We start from the raw sequence: 15,565 nt of genomic DNA, 5'->3' as shown, positions 1-15,565 counted from the left end.
GTAAAGAAATTCATGACAGCTGATTATGTTTATTTCACTCATGCAGCATCAGGATTAGGCCTGAAGTGTTGCATGTAACAAGAACTCTAGTATGTAGGTTTTCTCTGCTCGCTTAATAAACCTCTGAGACAAGATCAGTAAGTTTTGTGTTTTGGTGCTTATTGAAAGGAACATTTTTTGGCAGCAGAATATTTTTATTAGTACTTTATTGCTCATTTTTTAAGCAAGTATTCTGAACTCTCTTTTCCCTTCATTGTTTCTTCTTCAGGCGTTGTCTTTGATCGTCCTGCCTTTTGTTCCAGCGTCCAACCTCTTCTTCCCAGTGGGTTTTGTTGTGGCCGAGAGGGTTCTTTATGTTCCCAGTATGGGATTCTGTGTTCTCATAGCACATGGATTCAAGATTGTCTCTCACACTGGGTAAGTGTTTGCGTAGAATAATGGTTGCACAAAAAATTGCAATGCTAGAATCATTGCTTTGTTTCAAAAAATGTTTTCTAGTAAACTTCCAGCATCTGCCAAAACATCTGCAATGTTGTGCTGGCAGCTAATTTTAACAAAATCATCACCCAGTCTTTAAAAATATTTTAATTCATAGGGCAGCTGTGGTTACAATGTAGCTCATCATCACCAGGGTGTGAATGTGTGTGTGAATGGGTGAATGACTGATTGTGTTGTAAAGCACCTTGGGGGGTTTCAGGACTCTAGAAGGCGCTATATTAAATACAGGCCATTTACCATTCTGGTGGTGTTTGCACGACTGCAGGGGAGAGGGAGACAGTAGCACTGTCTATGGCAAGCCGTTCTAACATTTACTATACCATACCATTTATTTATATAGCAGTTGTAAACACAGTATGGGAGCTGACTAAGCACTGTACAGCACAAAGTACGACAAATCAGATCAAAACAATGGATAAGAACAGTTCAGCAATAAAACCACGGTACAAAACATAACGTTCACCAACCGAAGGCCAAGTGGGTCTTTAGACAGGGTTTAATGCATGAAGCCTGTCCGACTAACAGAGGAAGTGAGCTCTAGAGTGAAGGGGCAGCATACTAAATCCGTTCCCCTACTATTTATCTCATCTGAATGCCTTAGCATCCCAACATCCCACCCATGGAACAAGACCCCATTGGATTCATTAAACCTGGAAATTTAGGGGTTAATGAAAAGATATTGCCACATCTTTTTTAAGAGAAGCATTGCTAGAACATTCTAGTTATCTGAATTAACCCACCTAAGCCAGATACTAAATGTCTGTTTGTAGGAGTGTTTCATGAATTTGATGTAGGTTCTGATGAGATGCGGTTTGTATTGGATAGCCACACAAATTGAATGTCAGAGACTCCAAGACATTCTCTCTTAAAAAAAATTAAAATGCCTTTCTTTACCTTTATGGAATAGTCATCTGGACTAATAAAACTCCCAACGCATTTCTGCATGCAAGCCTTCTTCAGGGATTCAACCAGGTTTGTGTAGCATTTGTGTGGGCTGTGACCATTGTTGTAGAGCAGTATTAATGCCCAGCCCTGTTGCATTTGAGCCATCAGGTTCACCCTCGCAGGTGGAGCTCTCCTGGTGCACCATTGCTGTAACTTGAGATTGATTGAAATCTCTTTGACTCTGATGAAGGCTTGTTGAGATTTTACTAGTCCAGATGATGAAGCCATGGAAATAAGGGAATGCAAATCGTTTTTAAACAAGACTGTTGTGGAGTCTTTAAAGTTCCACTTAATCCAGCGTTTAAGCAGAAACTGATGAGTTTACAGCATTCTAACATTCGCATCATCAACATCATTAGTGCATTAAACCGATCACAACCCAGTGCTAAAGTGGGCCGTGGGTGAAACATAGCCTTGTTATTTTAAATATAAAAACTCCTACTAATTGGTAGATGTATAAGCACATGACTTGACAAATCATTGTTGCTTTTTGGTTGCTGTTTATATTTAAACTTATCAATACTCATGAAATGTGGCATATTTCTCCAAGTAACTGTTGAAACTAAAATAATCTTACAAGACTAAAAGGCCCCTTCCAGTAAACGTTAGATCCTCTGAGTTTCTGTAGAGGATCACAGAGCAGGGAGACGTTTATCGGTACAGATCACATTATTCCTGCTAACAGGTAAGCTAATATCACCACATTTATAAAGGTCTTAGCAGCGTAGTTTATAAGTGCAGTTTCAAACAACAGTTGGAATCTGGTATTGTTCCTTATTGATCAATTATTTTAAACACTAATGTGAACTGGAGATGCGTAGGGTGCCTCGTGTAGGATGTATAAACACCTGCTGGCGATATTCATAGAATCAACTATACTTATAAATGGTGTTTCAAAGGAATTCAGATTCAAACAGCCATTGTGAAGTTAGCTCTCGTGGCCTGCAGGATGGATTCATATTGCACATTTTCACAAGTATAGTCTGGCCATTCTTGCAGTTACATCTCTGGTTGAAGGTATTTAGTTTTGTGTATTTGTATTTGTGTAATGGGCCAGTGGTTGTGAACCGGTCACCGACTTACAGCACTAGGGTCAGAGCATATAGTGTCACTGTTTCCTTTTTGATTTGTGGGAACAAGGCTGAGTCTGTCATAAAGGCTTCAAATGACCTTTTTTCAGACCATTAAAGAAGATTTCTTGGCTGATGATCGGAGTGCTGCTAACTACACATGCAGTGAAAACATTCAACAGAAACTGGGACTGGGAGTCAGAATACACTTTGTTCACTTCTGCCCTGAAGGTAAGCTCTCTAGACTGTGACCATGTTGCTAAAATAATCTCTGTTTGCCTGTGTTAAAGAAGCGTATTTATTTCTTCATGAAGAACTTCTCTAAATAATCTTAATGGCTAACTCGGCTTTGACAGATCAGCCTTTTACAAAGCAGATTGAAGTGTTTATTAAGTGTTGTGTCATTTCAGGTTAACAAGAACAATGCCAAACTATGGAATAATGTTGGCCACGCTTTAGAGAACCAGAATAATTATGCAATGGCCCTGCGGTATTTTCTCCAGGCTACTCATGTCCAGCCAGGTGAGAGACTTCAATCAAACACACATAAGATGAAGTGATGGTATTCTACAGCTGGTGGAAAGTGTGCTGCGGTTACTGGATTGAAAAGATTTGGATTTGGATTTTTTGTGGGACATCACAGAATGTTTTCGGTGGTTGGGTGCTCTGTGTGCGATCTCACCTTCAGAGAAACTCCCTGATATGGTGCCAGTGTGGGAAGCAGCCTGAAGATCAGGCCGTTCTGGAGCCAGCATGAACAGAAACAAACTACAGCTGTGGCCAGAGGTTTCACGGATGATGGCAGGATTGTGTCTATGAATTAGAATAAAGTATCATAACATTATGGGGCATATGTAAACTGTCATCATAAAAACCAAGGCAGCAAACTTTGTGATCATATATGTGTTCTACAACACTGTGGTCGCAGCTTTGTCACGCTTCTGTAAAACGCCTTGATCAAAATTCTTCTAGAAACACGAGGAAGTTCACAAAAGGCCACGTCGTCTCAATGTTCCAGCAACAATCATAAAAACTGGCATGGCATGCAGTAAACAAATACTTTCACCTAAAAACAGGCTGCATGTGGAATAACAACAGCCATCATTTCTTCTTTACGCAACCAGCTTCTGTTACTGCCCTTGTTAGATTTCCTGTTGCCCTTGATAAAAGGGTAACAGAAGATGGGATTAAAAAAACAGGAAAAACAAACAAACAAAAGTGTGTCATTTAAAAAAATCCAGGACAAATGAGCAGAATCAAGGACAGGTTAAATTTAGTCTGTACATAATGGAGCATAACCTCACACATAACAGTGTTTTGTGCAGGCAGGATGAAATTGAATGAGTTCATTCTGGATGAAAGGGATGACTGTTGGAGCATTACATACTTGTGTAGTGGCTCTTGATCTTCACTCATCACATGGTTAAAAGCCAACCCGTTGTTCCGAGTCCATCCATTAAACACTGTGATCTCATGACTGCTCTCACTTAAAGCAAAGTTCTGTCACTTTATTACGTAAAGCGGGCAGCAGCTTAGGCCCCTCCCAGGTTTCAGGATTCCTGTCATTCCACAGTTTTCAGGAAGCCTGTCATCAGTGTTTCCCCAAGATAACCAGTGTAAACACACCAACCCAGCGGGGTTTCACTCTATAATAACCAAGAACCAGCTCTTCATGCCCCGGATGACCTGCTGCAATGCTTCGCTGCCTTTGGCTCTCAGCAGGATTTATTTGCTTCTAGTCTGCTACAACTCAAGCCTTTTCCTGTTAAATATACAAAGAAGTCAAATGTATTTATTTAGACTTGGTATGAGCCTGGTCTAACAAGATCAAATGATGTGTAAAAACTGTCTCTTCTGTCTGTGTTCTTGTTTTTCATTCTGTAGATGACATTGGCGCTCACATGAATGTCGGTAGAACCTATAAGAACCTGAACAGGTCCAAAGAGGCAGAAGAAGCTTATTTGGTTGCCAAATCCCTGATGCCACAGGTATCTAATCATTTTACATGCAGTTCAAACAGCCCACGGCTCCATGGAGGCTCATCTGTCATCCAAAGCTTTTCATAGTTTCAGCTTGATTTGTTTGTAGTGCTTGTTTTTGTAGCCCCATAGAAGAAGGTATATTTGCATAAATGTCACCACACTCATCAACGTGACTCCACCCGTGAGCAAGTTGTGGCACGAATGAACTATTTTAGATTGCATGGCACTGTTCACTAGTCGTTTACTTCCAGTAGCCACCTCTCCCACCTCAATGCATTTAGCATTTGAAGCTAACTTTGATATCTAGCTGTCAAAAAACGCTGCCATGTTCAAGTTGTGGTTACATAAAAGACTCACGGCTGGAGCCAGAAATATCACACATGTTTGATATTCTTTGAAACAAGCTGCTACATCAAAGAAAAACATTCACTTTAAATAAATGAGATTAGACTACTTTTGTACTATTTTCTACTTTGTTTTCCACTATGGACTCTCTAAGACTAATGACATATCTGTCCATAACGCAGGTTATTCCAGGAAAGAAGTATGCAACACGTGTGGCACCAAATCACCTCAATGTTTATATAAACCTGGCTAATCTGATCCGGGCCAACAACTCACGGCTGGAGGAGGCTGATCAGCTCTACAGACAGGCAATCAGCATGAGGCCAGACTTCAAACAAGCCTACATCAGCAGGTAGGAGCTTCTGAACCCTGGACTATTGGATAAAGGCTTAGTTTAGTCATTATGAAGTGTGTCTCAGTGTTTATAAGTGATTAATAGTTGCCTTTTTATTCATTGTACATAGCTTTCCATTAGGAAAATGAAAGTTTACATCATCCAGCACTGATGAGCTAAAAGCTGGTCTAAACCATCGACATATATACTGGACAATTCGTGTCCGTAGGCTCCAATTATAATTTTTTGTGCCAAAATGGGAGGTGGCCACCACCGCCATTTTGACCGTGTCACAGATTCCGTCAAACCCAGACAATTCCAAAAAAGGGAAAAGAGGTGGAGCTGAGGGTGGGGCTGTAAGGCTGGGATCAACTGACAACACCCGTCGAACTGAAGCGATGTAGCTACAAGCTAACCCAAAGCTAACGCTGAGGTGGGAGCTAAGCTAACGGAGGTAGCAACCTAGCTACAACCGGAGTTAACTGTGCACAACACCAGAGCTTCTGAGTCAGAGATACGCCGGGCTGATCGCTGGGTAAAACCGGGTGGAACACAGAGGTCTCCGAGATCTCCACAAGCCGGCAGCCGCACAGCAGACAAGCGCCGCTGCGATCTGAGATGCGCCGAGCTGCCGCCGAGGGGAAGGAGACATACCGATAGTCGGAACCCAGCTCCACCAACATGTTATATTTCAACCCATTTTCTAAAGTGCAGCATTATGTTAAATGCACTGGGTTTTACCCTATTACATTTAAATTTCATGGTTAAACAGTACATGTTAAAATCTAAGCTCAGCTCGGCAGTGACCTAAAATACATAAATATAATTTTACTTACCGAAAAAAATAAAGTGGAGACTCCTTGGACGCTCTAATAGTGCAATTAATGCCACAGCAAGTCATTTTGTCCAACAATTGCACAAATAATATCCAAAAAAGAATACACACACACAGAGACTCAAAATCCCGGAGCAGTTTCCAAGCCAGACCGAGGCTCTACTGAGGCCTTTCCACGGAGCTAGCTCTGTGGTCACGTGGGTCGGATGCTCATTAATTATACAGAATTTTAGGCTTTTAATACACTTAAACAGAAGAGTGAGAAAAAAATTCACCCCCGTCAGAGTTGTCATGAGTGTAAACTAGATCATTTAAACCAAAAACATGTTTTGGTACCAGGCTGTAAACATGTTTATTTCTGCTGTGAAATTGGTGTTTTTAACATGGGAGTCAATGAGGATTTGCTCGCTTCTGACACCAGCCCCCAGCGGATGAGGGTGGAACTGCAATTTTTCTTACTTCTGTGTTGGCTTCATTTTCAGACCCGAATTATGGGGGCTTGGTCTAAGCTAATCAGATCCAAAGTGTATTGTTTCTGTTTTCTAACAGTTTTTGTATAAAACTTTATTTTCCAGTACGAGTTGTTGTTTTTCCTGAATTTCAGTTTGGGTTTTTTTTGTAAAGAGCTGCATGACCCCAGAGGGGCTTCACCTTCATAGATAGAAATGTAAGAAAAACCAAGGATGAAAACGGCAATAACACCAGATATACCAGAAGTTCAAATCAGATTAAAAAGGAAGATAAAAAGAGGAAGTTCTGGCACAACCACAACACTCTTGGTTATTTAAATGTCTTGGAACTTCCCCGTTTCCCTCTGAGATTAATAAAGTATCTTTGAAAATACTGACCAGATGAATAGAATATAATTCCTTTTATTGTCTGTTTATGCAAATACAGAGATTAAAAACTGCCAAACACAAAGAGTAAAAACCACCAATAAACCTTGCGTCTCTCTTCTGTTTGTGCAAAGAAAGAATGTCAGACAACAAAAACAGGCAGGGGCGGATTAAGGACTGAAGAACATCCGGGGCTTAACACACGCACACACACGCGCGCACGCACACGTGCACGCACACACACACACACACACACGTGACACGCACTAGTCAACATCATATATGTCTTGTACCACATAATTTTTAATCTGAAGCTACATATTAAGCATATTCAGGGCAGAGTATTGTTCCTGTTAGTGTTTAGTGTGAGATGATTGTAAATATTCCCTTTCTTTCTCCATCAACTTTACCGGATAGTAAGCTAACTTTAGGCAAACCAGCAGCACAACAAATATTTTTAAATAAGACTCACAAACCTGAGTCAGCACCAGTCTCATCAAAGCTGGGGTTCTGTCGCCGTACTTCGTGTCTAAAAAAACGTCCTTATGTCCATCTTCACACATACGTTTCAGGCAGAGAGTGTAGAAGAAGCCTGCTGCTGAAGGGCTTCTTCTTCAGTGGTGGAGGCTCAGGCAGGCTGTATACAAACTACTGCCAGCTGCTCCCTCTCTGTTGGACTTTGGTACTGCATGTTACTTCCGCGATTTAGATCCGGGGCTTCCTATGAAACATCCGGGGCTTCAGCCCAAGTAGCCGGGCCTAACGCCGCCCCTGAAAACAGTTAGGGCCACGAATAACTAAAAAAACTAACAGGAAGTGAAATAAGCTTTCAGCTCAACACTCTTGTTTCTCTGAACTGAGGCTCTTCAGTCATTGTTGATAACTTTTATACCAAAACAAGCTTTAAAATAAATTAACGCATTTACTGCCAGCCGTTTTCTCTACAGGAAGCCCTCACTGCCAGTGTTTTTGTAGCAGTTTTGCAGGGTTTTTTGAAGAGTCACAGAACATTGTGCTCTTTGACCATGTAAACACAAAACTACCAAAAGAAAGAGTAGACTAACTTCTTACATCAGGAAGAATCAGGGTGTTTCTAGCTTTTCCCGTTTTTTCACAATCCGTTGTTTGCTGTGTGTGAGCTGCAGAAGCGTTTCCGGTTAGCGCCTCGCTGTAGGCATAGCGGCGTCCCAAATTGATCTCCTAATTCATGGATTGTTTGCTTCCTGATGACGTGAAGTGTGACACACGTGTATGAAAATCAACTTTTGAGGCGTGTTGTTTACTTTCAAGATGCCATGCCCTCCCCACCTTAAAACGCAATTGGCAACTTTAGTCATCAGTGGCAGTGAATGAGATAAATAGGCCTTTAAAGTCTTTAAAATGCTTGATGGCTCACGTTCCTTAACTAAATAAAAGCTTATATCCAGGCTAGGACAGCACAGTAAATCAAACCTTATCGCTAACAAAATTTCTGACTAACTTATATTGTTTTTCCCATATCGAATATAAAAAGCAAAAAGGTGTGTAGGTTGGCGACGCTCATGTCCCTTTAAGAAGCTGTACCAACGTAGTACACGTGACAGCCCCATCTAATGGACGACTTTCGTTTCTGCGCATACCTGTAGTTTTTTTATACCGTATTGACCCAAATATAGGACGACCCCCCTTTCAAGACTAATCTTCAGGAAAAGACAAAAATAATCACTTTTTAAATAAACTAGTTTTATAGAAATTTTGAGAACAAATACTGAGCAAAAACTACTATTTTAACGCAAACTGTCAGAACTTTGCTGAAATGTGACATCAAATGCCCTCTGCATCGCCCTCACTCTCATTCTCACTCATCAGACCGCTACACCTGCTGACTCCTCCCAGAACGTCATCCTCACTGACCTTTTAAGGCATCCATGCGTTCATTGTTTGACGCCTCTGCTGAATAGACCGCCGTCATCTCAAATTTTGCATAACTCTGCCTTTTAGCTTGTTAACGTGCCACATTTTCAGACCTCTCATCTCCATTTTTTCTCCTGTTGAGAACATACAGCCTGGCGCCCTTTGCTGTTACGGGCGTGTAAGGGTTAGACCCCGATTATAAGACGACCCCACATTTTAAAATTATTTTCAATAAAAAAAACCTCTTCTCATTTTCGGGTCAATACGGTATTTACTTCAGGCCATATTGCCCGGCCCTAATCCAGGCGATGTCAAATTAAATTTACCAACGCAAAACAACCAGTGTCATAAAACACCGAACCTACACCCAGCTGTAAAAGAGATTAAATGTTGCTGTTTCAGCCATTTTGCTTTTTGAGCAGAGGGGAGCTGCTGCTAAAGATGAACAAGCTATCTGAAGCTCGTGATGCCTACCTACGAGCTTTGGAGCTCGATGGCACCAACGCAGACCTTTGGTACAACCTGGCCATCGTCAACATCGAGATGAAAGACCCGTCTGAGGCACTAAAGAATTTCAACCACGCCCTGGAACTCAACCCGCGCCACAAGCTAGCACTCTTCAACTCAGCGCTGCTCATGCAGGAGTTGGGTGAGTTATGAGACAATGAAAACTAAATCTAGCTGCTAATCCAGAAAATCCTGGATGTTTTTTCAGTGCATTTATCAATTGCAACACTGCAATTGATAAATGTGATCATTGTTGTGTATCTAAACGGACTAGAGATATGAAAATGAACACACACGCATGCACACACACACAAACACACATAGCAGAGAAACATAGCATTTCCATAAGTTTAAATGCAGTTTTTACAGCAAAAGATGGATTTAATTTAATTAATTAATCTAATAATGGTTTGGAAAACCGTAGGTGTGAGCAGAAGCGCTCGTTGAAAATTCTCGCCTGATGTGAACAGAGGACGAGCGGACAGCGCACAAATTTCGTGAGCGATCCACTTCCCGGCGCTTTGCAGCTGGTGTGAAGAAGAAGAAAAGAAGAAAATATCATTTCTATAGTGCCTTTCAAGATAAAAATCACGAGGTGCTTCACAAAAACAAAAAATGTAAAAATATAAAAAAGCATTTAGAAAATGTTTAAAAACATATTTAAAATGAGCAAAAAATACACAATTGTGATATAAAAAAATATTAAGAAAGAGAGAGAGTGAACAGGAAAGAGGGAAATCAGTGGATCCTGAGGAAGGTGGAATAGGTGGGGAGAGCAGAATAAAGAGAGAGTGGTGAAGAAGGTCATACAAAAGTTAGCTTGAACAAGTGAGTCTTCAGCTGCTTTTTAAAGGAGACCACTGAGTCCACTGATCTCAGGTTCAGGGGGAGAGAGTTCCAGAGTCTGGGGACCACAGCAGCAGATGATCTGTCACCTTTGGTCTTTAGCCTGGTGCTGCACAACCAATAGGCTTTGATCACTGGACCTAAGGGACCTGCTGGGGGTGTAGGGACTAAGAAGATCACCAATGTAAGATGGTGCTTGTCCATGTAAGGCCCTATAGACCAGAACCAGGATCTTGAAATGAACCCTGAAGTTGACTGGCAGCCAGTGAAGCTGGAGGAGAAGCGGGGTGATGTGGGTGTGTTTGGAGGAGTTGGTCAGAAGCCGAGCACAGGCGTTCTGAACCACCTGTAGATGGTTCAGGGAGGTTCTGCTCAGACACGTGAAAAGAGTTACAGTAGTCTAAGCATGAGGAGAGGAAGGTGTGGAGAACTGTCTCAAGTTCAGAACGAGACAGAATGGGACTCAGCTTAGCAATGTTCCTGAGATGGAAGAAGGAAGAGCGAACAAGAGAACTGACATGAGAATCCAGGGTGAGAGCTGGGTCAAAGGTCACGCCAAGATTCCTGACAGAAGGTTTGGTGTGGGAAGCAAGCTGACCAAGAGAGTCTCTGACTTTGGGAATCAGCTTGTCTGGGGCACAGATGAGGATCTCAGTCTTATCTTCATTCAGCTGAAGAAAGCTCCCAGCCATCCAGGTTTTGATAGAGTCTAAGCAGGTGTGTAACAGCTGCAGCTTAGACATCTCATGGGGCTTAAAGGAGATGTACAGTTGGATGTCATCTGCATAAAGATGGTAGGAGATTCCTTTGAAGGAGCTCAGGAAGAGGAAGCAGATAGAGGAGGAAGAGCAGAGGCCCCAGCTCAGAACCTTGTGGGACACCATGGGTAAGAGAGGTGGTGGAGGACCTAAACTTGGAGTCAGCCACAGAAAAGGAGCGCTCAGAGAGATAAGAGGAGAACCACTCCAGAGCAGATCCTGATAGGCCTACCCAGTCTCTCAGCCTCTCCAGTAGCAGGTGATGGTCAACAGTGTCAAAGGCTGCAGTCAGGTCCAGCAGGACCAGAACAGAGCAGTCCCTGCATCACTGTGAGTCAGAAGGTCATTAGAGACCCTAAGAAGAGCTGTTTCAGTAGAATGAGCTCTACGAAAACCTGACTGGAAGCTATCATAGATGTTATGTTCATCAAGAGCAGCTGTGAGTTGTTTATCCACAACCTTTTCCAAGATCTTGGAGATGAACAGAAGTTTAGAGATGGGTCTGAAGCTGTTATGGAGAGAGGGGTCGAGACTCTGTTTTTTAAGAAGCGGGTGGATTACAGCATTCTTAAAGTAAGCAGGGACCTGACCAGAAACCAGAGAAGCATTAATTATAGAGAGCACGCTGGGACCGATGGACTGAAAAGCACTTTTAAAAAAAGATGAGGGTAAGATGTGGAGGGGGCATGCAGAGGTCTTCATAGAGTTAACTAGTTTGGTTAACTCAGGCAAAGAAACAGGAGCAAAGCTATCTAGGATGATGGGTCTGGTTGGAGTCAGGAGAGGCGGCGATAAGGCTGAAGGAGAGATGCTAGATCTAACCTTATTGACTTTGTCCACAAAGAAAGACAGAAAGTTCTCACAGTCTGCAACAGAGTGGATGGAGGCTGTAAGAGAGGCAGGAGAGACGATGCTGCTGATGGTGTTAAACAGCACCTTGGGGTTCCCTTTGCTCTGGGACACCAGGTTGGAGAAATAGGAAACCCTAGCGTCTCTGACTGCAGAGTTAAAGGATGACAGAACATCCTTTAGGTGCAGCAGATGGATGTGGAGATGGGTTTTCTTCCACAAACGCTCAATTTTTCTGCATTGGCACTTCAGGCTGCGAAGGTTGTCATTAAACCAGGGAGTAGGGTTCACTGCAGGAACTGATCTGGTTCTGACAGGACAGATGTTGTCCAGAATGGAGAGGCAGTGCTCGTTAAACTGAGAAGTTAAGGAATCTGGGTCGTTATCAGAAGAACAGGGTGGATCAAAAGCAGCAGAAAAAATGTGTGTTCCGGGTGTTGATCAACTTCTGAATGAGACTTGGCGCTGCTGAGAGGAAAGTAACCTTATATTACCTTTAAGGCGGAACTGGGCTCCTGAGGACTTTCCCTTATCTCAACATAAAGTTTGTGTGCACCAACACAACGTTCACAGCCAAGTTTCTTTGTCTCCACGCCTCACCAACATTGTGACAGGAAAAACAGGAGCAGTTTCACTAACAGCAGGTTTAACTGGAGCTTTGGCACTTTGTGTTTGCTTTTATTGGCTGAGCAGGAACCTAAAGGTGTTCAGGTGTGAAGATAAAGCCTGAACAAAAACATGTTCATTTCATTTACATTAAGGACTTTACATTGCAGTAATGAAATAGTGCAGAGAGCATCATAGTGTTATTATCTCAAAGCTTCATTCAGTTACCATGAATGTAAACGCAATTAGCAATTCATGGTAATAATATATTCACTTGCAGCAGCTTATAAATATTACATCTGCTTTTCAGCTAAAAAAGTCAATGTCAAAAATCCGGGTTTGGAAATTTTAAGAGAAAAAAGAAAATTCCTCATTTTTGACTGTGTTGCTGCAACGTTTCTCTAGAAGTTCAAAGGAACAAGCAGTAATAGGGAATGATGATCTGAGTCTCTCAAGTCAAACAGTATTCAGTCTAATCTGGCCCTTTTGGTCATGTGATGCCGTTTGGTTGTATAAATTCAGCTGACAAACCTGGATGAACACTTTTAACTTGGAAGAAAAAAAACAGTAAAATATTTGACAATAAAAAAGTGTGAAATAGTTTTTCAGGAGGATTTTCCCCATCTTTGTTTACAGCTATTTTTATTAGAAAATCCCAAAATATTCCTTCTAGGAAAAAGAAGATTCATTCTAACCTGAGTTAAAGGTATATTCCACACAAAATTGAAATTTCCAGAGTTAGATGAGTGGGAAAAAACTATTTTTAACCAGCTCAGGAATTCCCCTGACCCGGCTGTGCTCCTTTAGCTGGGACATAAAACACACACACACAATGACAGCGATTGGAGTGCGTGCGTGCGTGCGTGTGTGTGTGTGTTTTCTGCCAGTTTGCTAACGACGTATGCATCTGTGTTAACAGTAGCAGGTGTCTTTGGGGCTGCCAGCGGAGGCTTACAGCTGTGCTTTGTCATAAAGTAGTCCCAAGTAATTCCTTTGTTACTTATTACTTTCGCTTGCAGTCAGCCTGATTATTTAGCTCACCAAGCAGAATTGGTTGGAATTTACTACTGAGGGATTTTAAGAATGTTTTTTTTCTCACAATGCTAGCGGGATTCATTCACTTACAGTGTTTATGCTAAGCTAAAGCTAAAGGAGTACAGCCGGGTCAGCAGAATAACTGAACTGGTTCAAATGAATGTTTTCCCACCCATCTAACTCTAAGAAAAATGTCAGGAAATGTTTAGTTTTGGGTGTAATATCCCTTTAAGATTCGAACCCAAGTTAGTTTAAAACGTGAAGTCGCTGAAGTCCCTTTGTGTTGATTTTGCAGTCGTGGCAGAAATCATGCCTCGGGTTCCTGTCATTCTTACTTTTGTTAGTCTTTCTTCACTCTTATCACAGCACGTATTCATCCATATCAACCGTCAGAAAGTTCTCTCATAATTCTTCTCCATTCTGCATGTTAGAGGCCAAAATGGCTGAGAGTCTGATTTTTTAGATCCTTAATGTTTTGTATTACTTTCTCTGCATAAAGTTTTTGTTATAAATATAAAACCTCTTTCACTTTATCATTTGAACCCTTTAAATGCCCATCTGTCTGCTATTGTGTATGCTGGCTTTGACAGGAGAGCCAAAGTTCTGGCCTGAAGCCAACCGGCGTTTCCTCACCTACGTGGAGGAGGAGCCTGACGACGCCAACGGCTACTTCAACCTCGGCATGCTGGCCATGGACGCCGCTGAGAATGCAGCTGCTGAGCACTGGATGCGTAAAGCCATCGGCTTGCAGGCTGGCTTCCGCAGCGCCCTCTTTAACCTGGCCTTGCTTTACTCTCAGTCCAAGCGCGAGGTGGACGCGCTGCCCGTGCTGGACGAGCTGCTGCACCACCACCCGGAGCACATTAAAGGCCTGATCCTTAAAGGCGACATCCTCATGAACCACAAGAAGGACACAAAAGGGGCCAAAGTCTGCTTCGAGCGCATTCTGCGCATGGACCCCACCAACGTCCAAGGCAAGCACAATTTGTGTGTTGTTTATTTTGAAGAGCGGGACTTGCCACGGGCCGAGCGGTGCCTCGAGGAGACCCTGGCCCTGGCACCAAACGAGGAGTATGTGCGTCGGCATTTGAGCATCGTACGCAGTAAAATGGCAGCCATGAGTGCCGCTGGACAGCCGATATCAGGAGAAAGAGTCAGAACATCAGATGAGGAAGTGAAGCCACAGGGAGTCAACGAAGGAGCAGAGGAGGTTGCTGAGAGTGAGAAGGAAGGGAGGGGTGCTGATGTTGGAAAGGAGGCCGTTGGTGAGAAGAATGAGCGGAAATCCTTAGCAGAAAGCCTCGGAGGTGGGGGGGCAGAGCAGCCAAAATCTGTAGACAGTAGGCAGACTGAGCAGCAGACGAGGGGTAAGTCCACTAAAGAGATTAAAGACATCGAGGAGAAAAGGGCCGCTGCCTTAAAGAGACTGGAGGAGATCGAGCGCATATTGAGCGGTGACTAACACTTTATAGTTGGGTTGGACTACTTCTCTAGAACCTTTCAGTACTCCATAGGACTGCAGCGCCACCTCCACACACCATCACTACAAATGTTCCTCATCCCTTTTTCTCTTTGCACCTGCTCCACTTCCATCAGCAAGGTCCTGGTTCATCACCAACTGTGTGAAAAAGTTGTGTTCAGCAAATTAGGTTCACTTAGCAACAAGCACAAAGCCAATCTGGGGTTGTCTGAAGCTCGGGTGTGTGTGTGTGTGTGTTTATGTGGGGGGGTGCGTGCGAGAGCTGCACCTGGTCGTTGTTTTTACTTTTGAATCTGCATTTATATTTTTGTTATCACGTTTAGTCTTTGTTTATCACTGGATTTCTCCTTGAATAAGATGTGAGTCACTCTTCTGTTGGTGTTTTTGAAAACAGAACGATTGTAACGTGCACAATTAAAGGAAATGACACCCCTCCCCCAGAGGCAGGATGATATGAGAGCAGCTCGGGGCTCTAAATAAAACAACCCTCCACAGTTCCACTACAACAAGCTTCACCACCCCACCTTATACTCGTTGATCTCAGTTCCTGTCATTACATCATCATCATCTTCACTTCAGTTTTACTGTGAGCCCATTTACAGACTTTAGTCACGTCCATGTCTGCTTCATCCAGCAGATGCTACATCCTCACTGAAGTTTATTTTTTTGGTTGAACTACCCCATTCACATAGCTCTGACATTAGCAACACCCAGTTTTATACGCTGATCAACGACTCACACCCCAC

The 15,565-nt window shown here is 42.7% G+C and overlaps 1 protein-coding gene across 1 annotated transcript in view; it reads left to right on the top strand.

Moving 5' to 3' along the window:
• tmtc3 (transmembrane O-mannosyltransferase targeting cadherins 3) overlaps nt 1-15,017 on the top strand; it is a 79,652-nt gene extending 64,635 nt beyond the window's left edge. Inside the window, exons 8-14 of the mRNA XM_015963806.3 lie at nt 269-417; nt 2,624-2,744; nt 2,924-3,035; nt 4,398-4,501; nt 5,023-5,192; nt 9,161-9,387; nt 13,930-15,017. Coding sequence (XP_015819292.1) covers nt 269-417; nt 2,624-2,744; nt 2,924-3,035; nt 4,398-4,501; nt 5,023-5,192; nt 9,161-9,387; nt 13,930-14,801 — 1,755 coding nt within the window. The 3' untranslated portion in view covers nt 14,802-15,017. The remainder of the gene's footprint in view (nt 1-268; nt 418-2,623; nt 2,745-2,923; nt 3,036-4,397; nt 4,502-5,022; nt 5,193-9,160; nt 9,388-13,929) is intronic.
• Nucleotides 15,018-15,565: the final 548 nt, after the last annotated feature.

The sequence above is a fragment of the Nothobranchius furzeri genome, chromosome 4 (assembly GCF_043380555.1).
Source record: "Nothobranchius furzeri strain GRZ-AD chromosome 4, NfurGRZ-RIMD1, whole genome shotgun sequence".
In the NCBI taxonomy this organism is placed as follows: domain Eukaryota; kingdom Metazoa; phylum Chordata; class Actinopteri; order Cyprinodontiformes; family Nothobranchiidae; genus Nothobranchius; species Nothobranchius furzeri.
The sequence above is the reverse complement of the archived record's forward strand: the minus strand, read 5'-3'. Positions and strand labels throughout refer to the sequence as shown.